The 20,072-nt window shown below is 36.6% G+C and overlaps 1 protein-coding gene across 1 annotated transcript in view; it reads left to right on the forward strand.

The window, feature by feature from the left end:
* FAF1 (Fas associated factor 1) overlaps window positions 1–20,072 on the forward strand; it is a 212,434-nt gene that overhangs the window by 109,729 nt on the left and 82,633 nt on the right. The window contains exons 9-12 of the mRNA XM_060773485.2: window positions 13,289–13,384; window positions 13,931–14,057; window positions 15,283–15,346; window positions 17,843–17,924. Of these exons, the coding sequence (XP_060629468.1) occupies window positions 13,289–13,384; window positions 13,931–14,057; window positions 15,283–15,346; window positions 17,843–17,924 (369 nt within the window). The remainder of the gene's footprint in view (window positions 1–13,288; window positions 13,385–13,930; window positions 14,058–15,282; window positions 15,347–17,842; window positions 17,925–20,072) is intronic.

Below are 20,072 nucleotides of genomic sequence, written 5' to 3' on the forward strand. Positions count from 1 at the left end.
GGAACAGAGTCGAAAGTTTTGTGTCAGCAGAGAAATCAGCACCCTCAAGCCAAGCCAAGCCTGTTTCAGTACTAAATTGATGGTCAAGGGGGGGGCGGGGCTGGTTAGTAAAATTCCCCCGTACTGTGGTCCTATAAGGTTACACTGACTTGCAGTAACTTCGGGCTATGACTAGCAGCTAGTGGCAAGGTTACTAAGCATGGTAACAGAAACAACTATATAGAAGCATGATAGCATGAGACCAATCTTGATAAAATAGTGAAGAGTAGAGACATCACACTGGCAACCAAGATCCGCACAGTCAAAGCAACGGTATTCCCCGTAGTAACCCATGGATGTGAGATCTAAACCATAAGGTAGGTTGAGCGAAGGAAGATAGATGCTTTTGAACTGTGGTGCTGGAGGCAAGTTCTGAGAGTGCCTTGGACTGCAAGAAGATCCAACCAGTCCATAGTTCAGGAAAAAATACCTGACTGCTCATTGGAGGGAAGGATATTAGAGGCAAAGATGAAGTACTTTGGCCACACCATATTTATTTCTCATGTCAGGGCAGCCAGTCAATTATATTACATTTCTAACAGAACAAAGCAAACAAACAGACATAATACAAAATTTGTGAGTTTGGTAGTTGATTAAATGTCCTTTGACCAGTAGCTGGCCACTTGGAGTGCTTCTGGTGTTGCTGCAAGAAGATCCTCCATGAGAAGACAGGAAAGCTTAGAAAAGACAATGATGCTGGGGAAAATGGAAAAAAAGAAAGAGGGGCTGACCAAGGGCAAGATGAATGGATGGTATCCTTGAAGTGACTGGCTTGACTCTGAAGGAGCTGGAGGTGGTGACGGCTGACAGGGAGTTCTGGCGTGGACTGATTCATGAGGTCACGAAGAGTCGGAAACGACTGAACAAATAAACAACAACATGATAACAGAAACAATTAATTTGGCTTTCTTAAAATGTGTAATTTTGAGCAACTCTGAACTTATTTTTGTGTATTTATTAAAATAAACAACAAAACACTGAAAATCCAGTCTTTTTTCTGTTGGTTTGAGGTCATTAGGCATTCTTTTATACTCACTAAATGATTATGAATTATCTTATTATTTATCCAGAATGGAACATTTTAAGATAGATTGTTTGTGTTGTATGTTGAAATGTAAAATCTTTGTTTTCTTTGAAACTATAAAGTTTCTTTAAAACTGAGCAGCTGATGCTTTTTCAGTCCTTATTCTTCCTAACATAGACAGTTAAGTAAAACTGTATTCCAATCTTTGGCTACATTACAGTCTGCTTCTTGGTGTCTAGGGATTGTTCTTTCAATGCTGGAGTATTTAATGAATCAAAATTGAATGTGTTGAAATGTTTCTGAATTGTGTTATTGAAAATAATACCCCTTAGACATGAGAGTTTATTTCATCCCTGCGATGGCATAGTCACAAAACTCATTAAAAGAACGCCCAGACTTGCAATTATTAGACAAAGAGTGATTCACTGATATTGCTACGGGGATTTAACACTTCACTGTAGCCTTCAGTTTCTATTAAGTTCATTATATTAACATAACCTGCAAATTGAAACATGACAGGCACAGTCACACATATAAATATATGTGTTTAGGTAGACCCTCAGACAAATTAAGGTTAGCCAGTGTTCTGTGACTGCCATGACAGAAAAAACAGTCCCTGAAATTTAACATTAATCTCATATAGGGATGGATGCCATGATACTGTTTTCATTTTTGATTTGGCTGTGTTTTAAAATGGCCATCTTCACTTCTCATTCATAGAATTGAAATTTATGTTTTCAGAACCATCTTGGTGTGCTCATAGTAATTCCATATCAAGCTTGCAGGAGCCTAGCGTGGCGGGTGACCATAAACAGAAAGATACTTGGGGCATATATAATTACCAGGATAGTTCCACATGATTGAAAGAGCTGAAATTTACAAATGCATATATTCAGGGGCACCCTGATTACTAGAAAAGCCTGCCATTTGAACATATTCAAAACAAGGAAATCAGAGAGTAAATATAGATGTTCAAGATGGCCAGGTAACTTCCATTTCACCTGAGAAAGTTGAAAATTGGTGTTCATGTAAGACAAGCTAGTTGAATTACTAGAAGATTCTGAAAACGGAACTGATACATCTTTTTAAAGGGAGCAGGAAAATATGTGTTAGAATAGTCAGTTTACTTCTTTATCTACTAAGGTGATTTTTGTGCCCATTGTTTTTATGTAAGAAGAGTATACGTCTACTCCCCTTTCCTAAATTACCCTCTATTCTTGCTCCAAGTATGTTAGACTCTTAGTGTCCAGTGTGCTAATATTTTTTATTTATTTATTTACTGTATTTATATACCATCTTTCTCAGTCCGAAGGCAACTCAAGGAGGTTTACAGTCAGCACAATTCTATGTCCCCAGCAACATAAAATATAATTAAAAACATTTAACATATAATATAAAACCAATAAAAACATAAGTCATCAGTGTCTCCTTACTAAAATCATTTTCTAATTGCATCATCCAGTCATTCCATGGATCTAGATTTGCCAGTTACACTGCATTTACAAATGCTTGCTCAAAAAGCCAGGTTTTAACTTTTTTTTTGAAAAGTTAGGAGGGAGGGGGCCGATCTAATGTCCCTAGGAAGGGTGTTCCATACCCAAGGGGTCACCGCTGAGAAAGCGCTGTCTCTAATAAATATTTAAAGTATAAAAATGCCTTTATAACTCTTACAACAGCAGTTCCCAACTTGTGGTCCATGGACCACCAGTGGTCTGCAAGAATGAAAATATGGTCTGCAGCTTTACCGTTATTACACTGTTGCCTTGAAACCATGCGGCAACGAGAGTGACTGGTCTCGCGAAACCCAATTATAGTGTTGCGGCAATGGAGACGTCGGGAAGGGAGAGGCTGACTACTGCCACATCAGCTCTACATTATTAAATATGGTTTTCTGTGGGCGAACAGATGGCAACTACTGGATGGTATATGCTCTGTATCAGAAACTAGAGCTGATGTGGTCCATCCAATGCAATTTTCTGAATCAGTACCCCAGATAACCAAACCGAATCTAAAGTTGACCAAAAACTGATTCGTAACTCTTTTGGTACCAGTATTGGAGAATGGTCCCTGGTCAAAAAATGGTTGGGAACCACTGCTTTACAATCACGAGGGGTTTTTTTTTTTGCAATAAATGTTATGGATCTAGTCATTGTAACCTCCATGCTATAGGCCACCTGCATTTTAGGAATTATGTATCAAGTTACATGTAGGTGACATTTTTTTCACTTTCCTACATGAATTATGATGAAATAATTTTAAACTGATCAATTTGAAGAATGCTAATATTTGATTCGAATATAAAACCCAAAGGTGTTGAGAGGTAGGTTGTGAGGCTGAATCTTGGTCCCATATGGGTTCATGATACAGGAGTCAAACTGTTGGGAGATAAACTGGTATTCCATTACGTTATGTTCCCTTGAAATTCAGCCATCTGTATAAATTCAGTCATCTATGTTTACGGTCTGTGATATATTTCCAATTTTTCCAGTTCATTTTAAATAAAAATAACAAATGATTTAGGGAGAAGATGTTATAGTTGAAGAACAATTTTAACTTCATGCACAATGGGGTCATTGTAAAAAAAAAAAAAAGCATGTGTATTGCTGCTGCAATGTTGGTTTGCTAAATTAGAAAACATTTACAAATGGGCCTCATACAATTTAAAAACCACTGTGTTATTTGTTTGATGTCTGAAAAATCTAGACCGTTCTGAATACTAAAAGAGCTATTTTGACCAAATGGCATATTTTAACCTTTTTAATGTTGGCATTGGAGCCTGTTAGGTAATGCTCTTAAGACATTTTATAAGAGCATTTTAAAGGGATTCGGGCCAGAAGGACTTCATATAAATTAGTATGAATATATGGCAAACTTGGCAAGTTTTGTCATACATTTAAATGCCACAAAAAGTGTTGAATCTCTTTTTTACTCTTAAAGGTATTTTAATGAATACTTATATCATGAGGGGGGGGGGGAGCACTCTAGAAAAGCCGTTAGGTTTGGAATAATTTCTTGGAGCTATCAGCTGATAGCACGAGTGCTTGGAGTTTGCCAAGGAATTATATAGCACTGAAAAATATCCAGCCACTCTTTTTGTTTGTCATCCAGAGTTTTCTAATGCAGCACTGTAAATGGCATCCCACCACAGACAGTTATCATGCCAAACAGTTGATTAATATTCTTTGTGAATACAAAGTAGTTTCCCAAGATTTTTTGTTTCTAGAATCTGCAAAGTAAGCAGGAAGAAAATCACAACCTGTATATTTTGTTCTCTGTTTCATTAGCAGGACCCGGTCTTTTAACCCCAAGCCCTGCTGCAAATGTGTTTAAGTGAAAGTGAAACTACGTATTTACTGTAGTGTTTATGCTCTGTTTACTGTAATTTTTCCCTTTTTTCACATATCTGTTTCTTAATTGCATTTGTATTTTTTTTTCCTGTGAGAATTCAAGGCTACATACAGCTCAGACTGAGAGTTCCTGGCCAGGGTCACTCAATAACTTTCATGAATCAATGGATCGCCTAAGCTCCATTTAGTATTACACCACCATGACTCTCTTTCCTCTTGGTGTTGAATTGTATATTTTAAGCTCTTTGCTTTCCTGTACTTTATGAAGCTCAATGCATATTGATGCCATAATAATAACAACAGTAATAGCTGTAATTCTTCTCATATGATACACTTTAGCTGATATTGAAAAAGGTGTTCATTGCAACCATCATCTTTATGCTCAATAATCGTGAAGTTAGAACCCACACACACGCACAGAGTATGTCCGGATATAATGATTAAAACTGGCATTATTCTATAGACTAGGAGATCCGGTTTTCTCCTGTTCAAATGAAATCTAACCACATGGATTTCTCGGAGAGATAAGTGCGGGATATAAATCAAGTATTATTATTATTATTATTATTATTGTTACTATTCTTTCATCTATAGTCATTGCCAAAAGTCATAACACACTGAGTGAAACTGTGTTACTGGATGTATACCATAGGTTTTAAGCAGTTTAAATGTAAGCTGTACAGCTTAATTGGTTTGTGAACTGTGTATTACGGTGTTAGCCTATCAAAATTGATGAGTGGTTTTTGTTATTCTATAACAGGAGTGAGAACCTTGGTGGGGTCTGGAGTCCAATTTCACCGTCAGCTTTCACTGCTTACTAAATCAGAAAATAAAAAAAGGAAAAAATGTATACACAAGAAAGGAAATGCCCACTTCAGGATTTGATTTTTAGCATTTGGTGACAGAAATTCCCAATTTCTTTCTGTCTAAATCCACTCTCCTGGAAGTGGATTTCAGAGTTACAAAATCTGCCTGCCTGTCTCTCTTGATATATGAATGTGTTGGGCTCAGAAGGCACAAAAAAGTTATTAGGAGTCTTATGCAACTCACAGGACACATTTTCCTCACATGATCTAAAACAAAGTTCAGTGTCAGAGTATTGGAGAAGAAGGAATATCCGCAGGTGTTGCTTGTTTGGTTGAAATTCTTTCTATTACACAATTTAGTTATAGGAGTCCTGTCCCTTATTTCACCTGGCAACCCTATTTATGAACTACCAGAAGAGCTGTGTTTGTTTTTTCCTCTATGTGGCATACTATTATTCAGCTTTTGTGAATGTATTTTCCTTGTGGAGGTTATATTTGTTTTAGGCCTTTACCTATATGTTGGGCCCAGTGTTTTTCACAAATGTATTCATTAACAAATATGTTTGAACAACTTTGCATTCATATGTTTTAACTGATGTGCAATAAAGTGGAAACAATGATGAATAACTAGAAAAATTGGAAATGTCTCATTATTTGAAAGCCCAGAAGCAAGTGGCATATGCTAAATTAAAGAGTTCAGGTTGTGGCAAACACGAAGTTCATGTACTGTTGCTTTGTCAGTCCACATTAGAATCAAAATGTGGGAAAGTCTTTTCTTTGTCTGGACTCGAATTCTTAAGAAGGAATTTGCAATACCAGTTGGCCTGGGGTTCAAAAAGAGGGAGAGGCCTAATGAAAAAAGAAAGAGGGGTGGGGGAAGAATTAGGTGAGAACTGTGATTAGCCTCATGGCAACTGATACTTAATTAGCTTCCACTTTTAGTTTTTCATTTCCTTAAATTTTCCATAAAAATATTTTAACATTTTGATTTATTTATAGAACAGGCAAGGTATTTACACTTTTAAAGATGTTTCACATCCCTATTTGAAGTTGTTATTAAGTAAGTAGCTTAATGCTTTTCAAGTATGAGAAGCAAGAGAAATAGAAAGTTTCAGTCTTTGCCTTGGTAACCACACTCTCCTCCTGTTCCACCCAGAACAAATAATTATATAAGGCTATTAAAGAACTCCTCCTCCCCAGATTATGAAAGGCTGTCTGTGTGCATGAATGTTGCGTACCCAATTGGTTCTCAGTTGGCAGAATCTGGATGAGTATTCTGCTTCCATTAAGTTGAATCTAGGGTGCATCTTGATAGGGAAGTTATCTCAGTGCTGATCTGGAGTAGGATATTCTGGATCAGCCTCAGAGGTAACTACACTGTCAGTCCCTGGGGAAACTCAGGAGCTGCATGACAGGTACTCCAGCAACCCCCAAACTGGCCCGGAGGCTGTCCCGCAATTGCATGAATGAGTGCCAGCGAAACCAGTTTTCAGCACCTCATCCGGCACCCAAACCTCTTGCCCCCATCTAATTTACCCTTACCAGTGCCCAGCAGACACCAAAATGTAGGCTAACACTCCTCAGAGCACGGAGTGACACCATTCAGGAGGTCTCATCGTTGATCAATCAACTGGAAGCTCCAGATTATCCAGTACCTTCACATAACATGGGCCAAGGCACCATTACTGCATCACAGAGCAGATCCAACTCCTCACCACAGTAAACAGCTTGTCAAAACGTGCCCATAGACATACAAAGAGGACCACCCATTTAAATTAATTGGACCTAAGTTAGTTTGGCTCCACTCTATTGTACAGTTTCAGATGTTTCTTTCTCACTCATGTTATGATGGATACCAATTAGATTACGCATAAGACATACATGTTGTTTGAAAGGACTTCCAAAGATATATTAATATACAATTCTGTGCAGAGAAGGGTTTTAGATCAACCTTTTTGATAATCTACTACAGTGCATGCAAGAATAACTCAGTTATATGATTAAGCTATAGTGTTGTTCTGCACACAGTAATTTAAGAGTAGGTCATATTCAATTCAGAGGAACGAGTGTCTCAATAAGCTTTCATGGGACTCTTGCAAAAATCGCAGAATCTCTTATTAGTCTTCTCCCCTTATTTTCTTTCCTTTATTAGTACACATTTCAGGTGTCTTGAAGTATCTGCAATAAATGAACTTCAGACAAAAATCTCAAAACCTATTTGTTTGCTTTAAAATCAAAATTGTAACCGTAGATGATGGATTGTAACCATAGATCTTCACCATTGTTCAGAAATCTACCATGAGAACCTTTCCACAAGTCTCAGAATGCATTTCATACAATGTGTTCTAAAGAGTTAGATTACGTATTTGGACACTGTTCTCAGACTTAAATTAGAAACTTTTTTCTTCCTTCTTTCCTCTCCTTCCAAGTTAAACCTGTGATAAGTAATTGTCACACTTAGTGCTCTTTTACAATTCTAATTTGAAGTGACATGTCAAAACTGGCCCTAGTAACATGAAGAAACTTAACAGGTGTGAGGGGTGGATCTTCCCATGGGCTCTGCTGCACTTCTAACTAGAGAAAAACTAGAGAAAAAGTGAAATGAACCTTGAATAAATCTGTCAGCAGCAATTATCTCAGGAGCACTTTATGAGAGGATAAAGTAAGCACTGCTGCTAGTGGAACGTGAACACACTCCACCCTAGTGAGTCTCCCCTCCCCTTCTAGTTAGTGTGTGAAATAAAAAGTAAGTGTCTGATATCATATATGATGTACGTAATTTTATGAAAATAATGACCTATATAAGGATTTTTAAAAAGGAAATACAGCTATGTTTTTGTAGGGATCCTCTAGTAGTTTTTTTAAACCAAAAATTAGTAACTTTTGTTAATTTTGAAAGATTTTCAATGCTCTTTTAAGAGTTACAGAACTAAATACATTAGGATGTCATGGTAAACTGTAGTTTATTGTTACAAGAATGAGCCTATCATCACTTTGGGTATTATTATTATTATTATTATTATTATTATTATTATTCATCCTCAACAGTCTTCTACTCCAGCATGACTGTGAAGATTTGGAAACCGTGGCTTCCTGTTCCAGTTCACCACAGCTTAGCATTTCATACAAAACTGAAATCATAATTAGTGGTAAATTTGTTTTCTATGAAACAAATGAAATTTATGAAGCTGGTTTCCTTTTCCTGGTCTTGGATGACTGGAGAATCTATAAATCAAAAGTCAAAGCAAACACTTCTCAGTTCTTCCTTGTAGCTGCAGTGGAGGAAGAGAGAGGAGGGTATGAATGCAAATCTTTGAGTGGCAGGAATACCTTAGTTTTCCCTGTCAAAGTGGACTCGGGGCCCTTCCAGACAGGCCCAGTATCCTAGGATCTGACCCCCCCAGGTTTTCTGCTTTAAACTGGATTATATAAATCCACACTGCCAGATAATCTGGGATAAACAGAAAATCTGGGATTGGATCCTGGGATATAGGGCCTATCTGGAAGGGCCCTCCATGGCTTTTTTTGGTCTTGCTAGCATTGGAACCCGAATAAGTTCACTAGGTTTTAAATGTATTAATATGGCTATTCTTTTCTTGTTATAATATCATTCACTTCTGTTTACTCAGCAATTGTGTGTAAATCAGTTTTTAGTACTGTATAACGATTCTTAAAAGTAGAAACAAATATAAAACCAAAAAAGCCATTTCTAAGAGGTGAATGTGGGACATGTGAGGATGGTGATCTTCAGGTATTAACTGCTGTAAATTTATATAAAATACAGAGGTAGTAGAACAATGGACAATAAAGTACTACACGCTTCCAGACTTTCCTGTTCTCCAGAATTACTGAGAAAATTCTCCATCAGTAACAATAGCCTATTTCAGACATTATTTATCTTTTCTTGCCACTAAAACTATGAAACAAATTGCTTGTTGTAGATAGAATTGTTGTGGCCCAACAGATTTTCAGTTTGGCAAAACTGAGTTTTCAGATTGGCAAGAATACCTGTGTCTTCAGTTATGCCATAGGCAAGTGCCATAGCCTTCATCACTCACTGTTCATTTGGAATTTTCTTTCAGGGATCTTAAATTTTTCAAGTGCATCGCTGTCCTAACTTGACCTTCAAATAAAATCTGAAGCAGGGAGAGCAACATTTTGGGCTGTTAGATTAATTCTCTGTTATTCACTTCTTAATCCTAAATACATTCATGTGGAAATGATCTCATTAATTTAACTGATAATAAATGCACATTGGTATGCAATCTTAGCAGCTGTATGAGAATAAGGGTTCCAAGGTTTTTAAATGCGTAGTGATTTTTGTTATTGTTTTGCTTTGCTATGAGTTATTTATTGTTGTATTGTTGTTGTGTTTTTTGTTTCTGATGTATTTGGGCTCGGCCTCTTGTAAGCTGTACTTAGTCCTGTGGGAGATGGAAGCGGGGTATAAATAAAGGATGGTTATTATTATTATTATTATTATTATTATTATTATTATTATTATGTATTCCTTTTCCACTTACCTGTACCAGTGCAGTGCCCAGCGCTGTTTCATGCATGACTATGCAGAAGATAGTTACATGCAAAGTTTATTGATTAGTCCACTGACCGTATCAACATTTAAGACAAAAACAAAAACGTACAAAAGTAGACACTAATCACTATCCTAAAACTCCTATAATAGTGAACTAACACACATTAAAACTTGATTAAATTAAAAGAGAGTTTAAAATATCATCATTAAAATGCCAAGGTAAAATTACATACCACAAAAGTTAAAAGCAAAGTTTAAAACAAAGGTTAAGATAGACCAGCAATTACACAATCCCAATCCAATTCAAATATCTGCGTCATCCCTACAGTTTACCCCAATCTCCTCCAGATACACAGTTTTCAGCTGCATTGCTTTATAAAGAAAAAGGGCCATTTGGTGTGTTATCTTAGCATTCTGGCCAGCTATTAAGAATGTAGTTTTGATCTAGGGATCCCAGTGAGTCTTCTGTGTAATGAATGGTCTGAGATATTGATTTCTCTCTTTCTAGTACAAGATACAACTAAACAATACAATAGTTCTCATGTCCTTAATTATACATATTCTCAGAAATTTTACATGGAATGCGGAATGACTCCATATAATGAAAAGAAATCCCATTGTTATTCTTCTAGGAGATGTTTCTCTTTTTCTGATTTTGTCCTGTTTTTTAGAGTGATGCCATTTACTGTTTTGGGACTGAAAAAGCTGGGTCAAAATCCAAATTATGAATTCACCAGCCTATTTCCCTTACCTTTTGTAAATCCTGCAAATTAGAAAAAGCCATCCCTTATAACAGGACTTCTTAAATGTTTTCCATTCGTGACCGCTTTTTGCCTGATAATTGTTTTGCAACCCCGGGTATATAGGTATATAAAATAGGAATAAAAATAAAAATTTACTGATAGTCAACATTTGCAAGGATTGTTAAACAGGCAAATTTTCCTTTTCATGAAGTACAGCTGAAGCATTTTCTGCAGAGTCCACTATAAACAACTGCACATTGTTTCTAACAGATTCATGTAAATGTCTCGTTGACTTTCAGAAACCTTTCGCTGTTGCCAAATTTTTCATGAACCCAAAACTGAACTAAGGGGATACAATTTGGGGTCAGTATCCACAGTTTAAGAAGCAGTGCCTTATAAGACCTTGGTCCAAATTAGTTGATCACCACTATACTTGTATTCGTGTTCACCTCACTCACTTTTAAATCAATATCCTGTTTCAAGAACCCAGACATGTAGGCAGAATTTCACCATGAAAAGTTTCTTTTCTACTATTATACTCAATAACATGCTGAACGAAGCATATGATGTAAAATGGCAGTGCTGACATTACAAAGATGAGCATTGGTGCTGTGTTATGTATGAAAGAGTTTCACTGATAATTGAGCTTGACCTGAATGTCTGCTTTAATATTTCATTTATTCCAAAATAGTCATTTCCTTTTAACTCTGTGATTTTAAATTGTGACTAAACTGCTATTTAACCTTGCTACAAGAATGTGGCAGCAGGCTAGTCCAGGCAGGTCAACACTTACTTGGTTAGCTAGCACATTTAATCAGCTTGCTTTAACCTGAAGTAAATTAAGGCTTTCATGAATTCTAGCACATAAGTGATTAAAAACACCCTGACATGAGGATAAAAAATAAACCAAGTATTTCTAGCATATTTCCAAGGCTTTGGATTAACCACTACAGTGACCTGCAAGGTAGAATTTCTTTGTGTTTTGAATACATATTTTAGTCAAACAACTTTAAATTGTCACTATAGTAGAAGGTTTATGACAGTGAACTCTTTATATTTTATGTCTTTTGTGTCTTAGTTTTAATAATTCGTGTGCATTTACCCTACAATAATATATTTACACATCTGCTTATTAATCAAGAAGAGTATGTATTCAATTAGGGAGAAAAAGAAGCAGAAATAAATGGAACTAAAGTGAATAATTTTGTAAAAATTCACTAGAAGGCAACCTAATATAACAACAACAACAACAACAACAACAATAACTTTATTTTTGTACCCCGCTCCATCTCCCCAAGGGGACTCAGGGCAGCTTACAAGGGGAAGCTCAAAAGATAGAATAAAAACAGAACACAATAAAATAATCAATTAAAAATATAAAACAGTTACAAACATCATCATAAAATAATCATATGGCTGGGATAAAGTCAACAATGGGTTCAGATTCAAGTGAGTACAAAGCTTCCTAAATGGGGCCAATGGAAAGTACAAGATTCAAATAACCAAGGGCTAGGAATATCCTTAGAGAAAATATCATAGTAAGCCGATAGGAGGGCCACAATAAAGTGCAGGACTTAAAGTGCCTAAACTTAAATATTCCTCCAGTCTTGTTTTTCTGTATTATAGCAATGTTCACTGAATGTAATACAGCTTTAAAGTAGCTTTTAAGGAACTGCCATCTGTTTAATGATTGGGTGCTAATTTAATATTGCCTTCATTCCTTCTTTGTAAAGGGTTTCAGTTAATTCTGGTTAACTCTGTACAGAATTCTTGCCTATTGGAAACAAAGTCAGCTTGGTGCTTCCACTTTGTTAGTTCTGTCTTCTGAGTTCAAACGACCACCATCTGTAGAAACATGAACTGCATTGTATCTTTATATGATGTAAGTCATTATTCTTATACAAATGAAATATGTATGCAGTTTATAGTTTGTATGACATTTGTATGCAAGCTGTGTCTCTACTACACAGTTAAAGGTTTCGTGACGTTTGGATACCCTCATGCCTAAGGGAGCTTTAGGCTTATGGGATGGGTGGCCTTGCATATTTCCTGCCTCTCCTCACTGTTGGTAGAAAATATGACCCTCCAGATGATGTTGGGCTGCAACTTTCATCAGATCTACTAGCCAGTGTAATGACATCTCTGTCCAACATTCATCTAGACACCACAACTCCCTCTCTTCCTTTTATTGTTGTAGTTGTTGCTGGTGATGTCATGGTAGCTGGTTTTCAGTCTCTACAGTCTTTCTTCCTGGTAGATACCATTAAAATGATTCTTGGGATCACACTGATTCTATTATGTTATCAATGGGCCACTGGCCTCTCCCAGCCAGTCAGCAGCTAACAATCTTTCTCCAACCAGACTCCAACTACTTTTTGGCTCGACTACTGTGGTCTTTGATGCTGCATTCCCATTTTCTTGGTAGCATTGAGTATTAGTGGCCTCATTCTACTCCTTGCTCTTTCCTCTCTGGCTATAAACAATATAATAAACATGAGAATATGGAGTATGGATTGCTTGCATTTCTGCCCTGATAAAATGCATGAATTGTGAGCTATTGAAATAATGCAGGAATTCTGTAAAACTGTTTGGCATTATGTCTAGATTTAAAAACTGAAGCGCACCATTTAAACATTGATATTATGGAATAATTGTAAATATTTCAGCAATGTTAGCCTTTTTGTTATTTTCTTTTATATATAGCAATAGTTAGGTGAAGTTGAATTTAAATTTACTATTCTAATTTAAAAGCAGGAAACTGGTTGTTAATCCAACAATCTATGTGTTGTTCTTAGATGACTCTAGCAGCATCAGGGATCTCTTATCCATGCCACCGACTTACAGTTGGAAGACGATCTTCACCAGCACAAACTAGGGAACAGTCAGAACAGGTAAAACAACTTCCTCTGAATCTCTGTGATATTCATGTCTGTTAAGCCCTGTAGAAAATTGAACTTGCACTTCCACTTACTGTCAACAGAATTGAATTTGAATGTACAATGGCATAATCTGTAATGCTTGGAGATATTACTTAATACGACAGGAAAAGCAAATGATATTTAAAAGGAAAAGAAAAGTATTACTATGAAGTACACTTAAATGGAAAGTGATATCTAAAAACGTAATCCATATATTATTACTGAGCAGTTGTCAGAAATGGCAGTTGTCAGTAGCTTTGTAGAATCTGAGATTGTATTTCACAGTTGATTTTAATTGATCATGTCATATGCCTCGATTTCTAAAATGAAGCAGAAATTACATCTTTTAAAACATAATTTCCTTTTGTTTTATCAGTTAATTCCTCAAACTAAATATATGTTAAAAGTTCTTCAGAATGTTTTGTTTTAGATTGGTGTCATCCTTTATGCACAAAACTACTTATAGTAAAAATAAATATATTTGATATTGACATTAATTGTGGATTCATTTAAAATTAGCAATGCACAGATGTACATATGGTTAGTGACAGTGATGGAGATGACTTTGAAGATGCTACAGAATTTGGAGTGGATGATGGAGAGATGTTTGGTATGGCATCATCTGCATTGAGGAAATCTCCAATGAGTAAGTGAATGCCATACTTTATGTTGTGAATAGTGTCATTTTCTGTTGACTACAGCTTCAGCAATAAAAACAAAAGAAGCTATCTTTGTATTCCAGTTGAAAACATTAGATCAGGCATGGACAAAGTTTGATCCTCCAGGTATTTTGAACTCCCAGAAATCCCAGCCAGCTTACTGGTTGTTAAGAACTGTGGGAGTTGAAGTCCAAAACACCTGGTGAGTCAAAGTTTGTTCATGCCTGCATTAAATGGTATTTGAGGAGACACTTCTTGCAAACAAATGATTAGTAATAGCTCTTCTGTCACGTTTTCAACTCATTTTTTACTGGGCTTACTTTGGAAAGGAGGAAGGTTTGTGGTTTAGAGCAAGGATATGCAACGTGGCCTCAACTGCAAACGAACATTTTTACAGAATCACTCTATTTCTGACCACTGAGTTTAACTTTTCTTGTTTCTTGTTATGAAGCCAACTGCCACCATAGTAGCATCATACATGACCTGGGGACTTCTTAAAAGCCATGTGATGTATAATAGAGCATAGAGTCTCTCAGATGTTCTAGTCATTGTGCACAATATCACTGTGCACTATTAGCAGACAGAAGAGAACACAAGTATAGAGATACCTCTGGGACAAAAGTTCAAATGTTTTTAATACTCCCTTCTAAAATGCACTTTTGAGGAGAAACAAAAGTTTAGATTTTCAGATTTTCAGGAGGATAATTTTGATGTCTGTCTTAAACAAGTACCTCTTCTAGGAAGTGCTACTAAAAAAAAACCCTCACAGTGTGAAATCTGTTCTATACTCATATATAAATCATAGCTCTGTCTCGTAGCACCCTTCATTTTACCTCCCTCCCTGTCCCCACATTGAGACATTTTCAACAAATGGTTATATAGTTTGTGCTTCAGTGCACTAGGTTTAGAAGAATGTTAAGTCTAAGCTGGTTGTGTGATTTTGTGCAGATTGTAGGTATGGCACTGCTTAAACATTTAGTTACAGAATTACAGAAAGCCTTTGATATGCAAAAAAAATGTATTCTTATCTTCAATTTCCAAGAATTACTTCAAAAAAATTTGTACACAGGGTCATTTTAAGTACTACTGCCATTATTAAGAGAACTTGTATGACATTTGAAGAGCATGTACATAGACCGTAGAAGGTAGTAATAAGAGTATTTTTCATTATATATTAATGCACATTTATAATATTTTTCTTTTCTCTTGCAGTGCCAGAAAATGCTGAAAATGAAGGAGATGCCTTATTACAATTCACAGCAGAATTTTCCTCAAGGTTAGAGTTGGAACTTTGTGTATTCTGTTCTTTTATGATTCATGAATACACAACATGCAACATGTGTGTGTGTATGTTTGTAAAGCATTAGGTGAAAATTATTTGGTGGAAATACTAGAAGTTTTTAGGGAAAACCATATGTAAATGTGAAAGGTTATCTGTTTCTGCATACTGAAATTCTTTGGTTTTGAGCTGCCTTTCCACCATCGCTTGCCACTATTGCATATGAGCTCAGACGTATGCTCTTCTATACTGAGGACTGAAGTGAGTGGACATTGGAAGCTGAAAAACCTTATTTCATAGCTTTCACTTAGTAGGAAAGTTCTGATGCCGTCAAGGTTTACGTATGTATTTCAGCATTTTGCTGCAAGTTTGGAATTATTATTATTATTATTATTATTATTTTATTTTTGGATCCCGCCACCATTTTCTTGAAGGGACTTGGGGCAGCTTACATGGGGATCAAGCCCAGATGAATAGTGATTAAAATATAACACATTAAAATTACAGATAAAAACATCCTAAAACATAAACCATCAACAACCAGCAGCCGAGCATAGTTGCCCTACATTGAGGGGTGAGGCAGGGGCTTGGCCAATATAGCTGCAAGGACAGGGCTGATAGAAAAGTGCAGGAGCCAGATGATATTTGGGCTAGTCAATTAGTGCAATACAACTACAGGGGCATGGACAATGGTAAAGTTCAAGAACCAGATATTAAGTTCTGGCTAGAGGGTCCAATATTATCTAGTGAACCGAATTAATCAAATTAATGTTCATGGATTAGTTTATCAGCATACGTGTGATATGAATAAGCTGATCTGAGCAAAGGGAGAAGGCATCTGGACATATCCAATTTTCTGTAAGAAAAACATGCCAATATTTTATAGGAAAGAGTTCCAAAATATATATGAGAGGACAAAAGGTGGGCAGGTTACCCTTCCAACACATGTCCAAACCAGTTTTCTATCATTTAATTAAGTCTTTTAGAATTTAGAATTTTCCTTCTGGGCCATAAGTTTTCCCTGAAAACAGTCAAGTAGTGGTGTTTTTTTTTTTTACTTTGTTTTGTTACTTTGTACACAGAAAACATGCACACAGCTTTCCTAATTCCTTTTCCCATAGCAGTTTGCACAAGGATATGATTTCATTGAAGGAGTTCTATGCATACAGAGGAACAAAAATCATAATCAACTCTACTGATTGTTTCCTATCATCACTGAGTTCAGTTTGAGCTTTTCTATATAATCAAAAATAAACATCCAGAGGTGGTGCAGAAGGATTGAGGATCTTAGACAGTGATGTCTAACCAGCATGCCATGTCAGCTCAGCCTTGTAGCACTGTTCTTAAGTGTATAGCTTCACCAACTTAGATCAACATTCTGTATTTGAGAAAAGGTCTTTCAGAGAACTGTGTATAAATATGACTCTACATTCAGGAGCAAATATTCTGTTTCTTCCCTGGGATGAACTTCCCTCTTCAGACTCCTTGCCTATTTCTGAGAGGGGGGAGAAAAGACTTTAAAGCTAATCCATTTTGGTTCTTCACAGGTAGAGAGGCTAATTCATGAAATTTCTTCTTGGGATGTAAGGAGAGGGAATGCATTTAGCTGAGGATGTGTCATAGCCTGAATTGGATACAATGTGGAATGGGACCACTATTTGTGCCTTGATTTGAGCCAGTAGCTATTTGGTCTGTGCAGTTAGTGTTTATCTTATGGATTTTCTTAGCTTTTTCTTGGAGTTGCAATTTTCAAATTTGGTTATTCAAAAAAAGAGGGAAAGTATTGTGTGTGTCATTGTGGTTAGCATACCAAGGGGAAAATTTGCATGTAAGATATACAAAGCTGTTCTCCCTTTGTGCCATTTGTAAGTTTTCCAGATATGTGTAGACAACTTAGATCCCACTGAGAACATAGGACTTCTTGGATAGGACAACTGAATAAATGCGAACATTTTTTTAGCACCAGATATAGTTTGAGCTGTCACTCTATACTGTAATACAAAGTTTGATAGTATAACATTTCAAACTAATGGCTAACCACAGAAATGGCAAATTCAATCCCTTGAGATTTTCTTTAAAAATCTACTTTCCAGACATATTACAAAATATAGAATTTTATTTCCTCACTTTTTCTGCACTCATCAGAAAGACTATTAATGCATTTATTTATTTGATTTATATGCTGCTTTCTCCTGCCCAGAAGCCCACAGCAGTTATTTTATGTTTCCTGAAGAGATGGACTCTTCAACAACCATATAACCCAGAATATCAAGACAGAGAATCCCACAATATCTTCTTTTAACTGGGTTATCTGAGTCCACACTGCCATATAATCCAGTTCAGAGCAGAAAATGTTGGATTTTATTCATCTGTGTGGAAGGGGTCTATGTCTATAGACACAAATACAGTATCTACAATATTTAGCCAATCATTGTTTGAGTAGCTCTTGTCCAAAGAAAATCTTTTTAATTGAAATATTTTATATTCAAACAGATATGGTGACTGCCATCCAGTATTTTTTATTGGATCACTAGAGGCTGCTTTTCAAGAGGCCTTCTATGGGAAAGCCAGAGATGTAAGTACATTTTAATATTATATTCTCAGATGTTAGGGGAATCCTGTTTAAAATGCCTTATACCAATTTTCCACAATTGCATTACTGCTACATGAGCATCTCCAGTGGTCCTTGAATTGTATCCAATTGGTATCCCATCTATGATGGATGGCTCTTTGATTAGTTCTGTTTTCATCAGGGAAACAGAACAGAGCCACTCTTCAGCAGTTCTCCCATCCCCTACAGTTCCTTAAACGTTCATCAGATATAATCTCTGGGGATTTGAACAGAGTGATGTCAGAAATGGCAAAGGGGAATTGTGAGAAGGTGTTTTTGTTCTCTATTCCACTGACAGACAATATCAAAAAGTCATCAGCTGGATACATTTCCTTAAAAGAAGTTTTGTGTAGTTCTGCTCCCATTTCAGAAAAGAGCTGCTTGGCTAAGTATTCCTGTATTAAATCTGCAGTACCAAAGTAGTAGCACTATTAGGAAGAACGTGAAGGTAAGGTAGCTATGAATTTTATGTACTAGAATTATATTTTTAATGAAGGCATTTTATAATTTAATGTGTATTTGTTGTGTATAAAGAATATTCTTATATTGTCATATATGGCAGAGCTTTCATGTTGGTGACACACTTTTTTCAGAAAAATCATTTCACCACATAGTAATTCAGTTTTACTAGCAAACCAGACATTAAACCAACTCCTTCTAAGACATACAGACACATCCATAAATTGTAATAATGGAGTGTATGAGGACACAACATATTTCATAAAAGCTTTTCATTTATATTGTTGAAGGCTTTCATGGCTGGAATCACTAGGTTCTTGTGGGTTTTTTCGGGCTATAGAGCCATGTTCTAGAGGCATTTCTCCTGACGTTTCACCTGCATCTATAGCAAGCATCCTCAGAGGTAGTGAGGTCTGTTGGAATTAGGACAATGGGTTTATATATCTGTGGAATGGCTGGGGTGGGGCAAAGAGCTTTTCTCTGCTGGAGCTAGGTGTGAATGTTTCAACTGACCACCTTCATTAGCATTTGAAGGCCTGCCTGAGCCTGGGAAAATCTCTTGCTGAGAGGTGTTAAGATGTGCCTGGTTGTTTCCTCTCTGTTGTTTTGCTGTTGTAATTTTAGAGTTTTTTAATACTGGTAGCCAGATTTTGTTCATTTTCATGGTCTCTTCCTTTCTGTTGAAATTGTCCACATGCTTGTGGATTTCAATGGCTTCTCTGTGTAGTCTGACATGGTGGTTGTTGGTGTGGTCCAGCATTTCTGTATTCTCAAATAATATGCTGTGTCCAGGCTGGTTCATCAGGTGCTCTGCTATGGCTGACTTCTCTGGCTGAAGTAGTCTGCACTGCCTTTCATGTTCCTTGATTCATGTTTGGGCGCTGCGTTTGGTGGTCCCTATGTAGACTTGTCCACAGCTGCATGGTATACGGTAGACTCCTGCAGAGGTGAGAGGATCCCTCTTGTCCTTTGCTGAACGGAGCATTTGTTGGATTTTCTTAGTGGGTTTGTAGATTGTTTGTATGTTGTGCTTCCTCATCAGCTTCCCTATGCGGTCAGTGGTTCCCTTGATGTATGGCAGGAACACTTTTCCTCTGGGTGGATCTTCATCTTTACTCTCGTGGCTTGTTCTTGGTCTTGAAGCTCTTCTGATGTCTGAGGTGGAGTATCCATTGGCCTGGAGAGCCCAGTTGAGGTGGTTCAGTTCATCTTGGAGGAGGTGGGGTTCGCAGATTCTTTTTGCACGGTCTGCCAAGGCTTTAATGGTGCTTCTTTTTTGACTTGGGTGATGGTTGGAGTTTTTATGTAGATATCTATCTGTGTGTGTGGGTTTTCTGTAGACGGTGTGACCCAATTGTTGATCTGGTTTGCGGATCACTAGGACATCTAGAAAAGGCAGTCTTCCTTCATTTTCATTTTCCTTTCCTTTTCATTTATATACATATTTAAATATATTATTTATTGTTTATTTTACACAGATTCAGAAATGTCTTGTTATGTTCATACAACGCACCTACACTGCACCTGATGCAGTAATGTGACATGACACACAATTTTAAAAGCTCTGATATAAGGGATTTAAACTGCACTTCATTCTCTTTAAGTATTGGGTGATATACCTGATGAACCAAGGAAATAGCTTCTCCCTCAACA

This window comes from Anolis sagrei, chromosome 4 (assembly GCF_037176765.1).
Source record: "Anolis sagrei isolate rAnoSag1 chromosome 4, rAnoSag1.mat, whole genome shotgun sequence".
NCBI classification, from domain to species: domain Eukaryota; kingdom Metazoa; phylum Chordata; class Lepidosauria; order Squamata; family Dactyloidae; genus Anolis; species Anolis sagrei.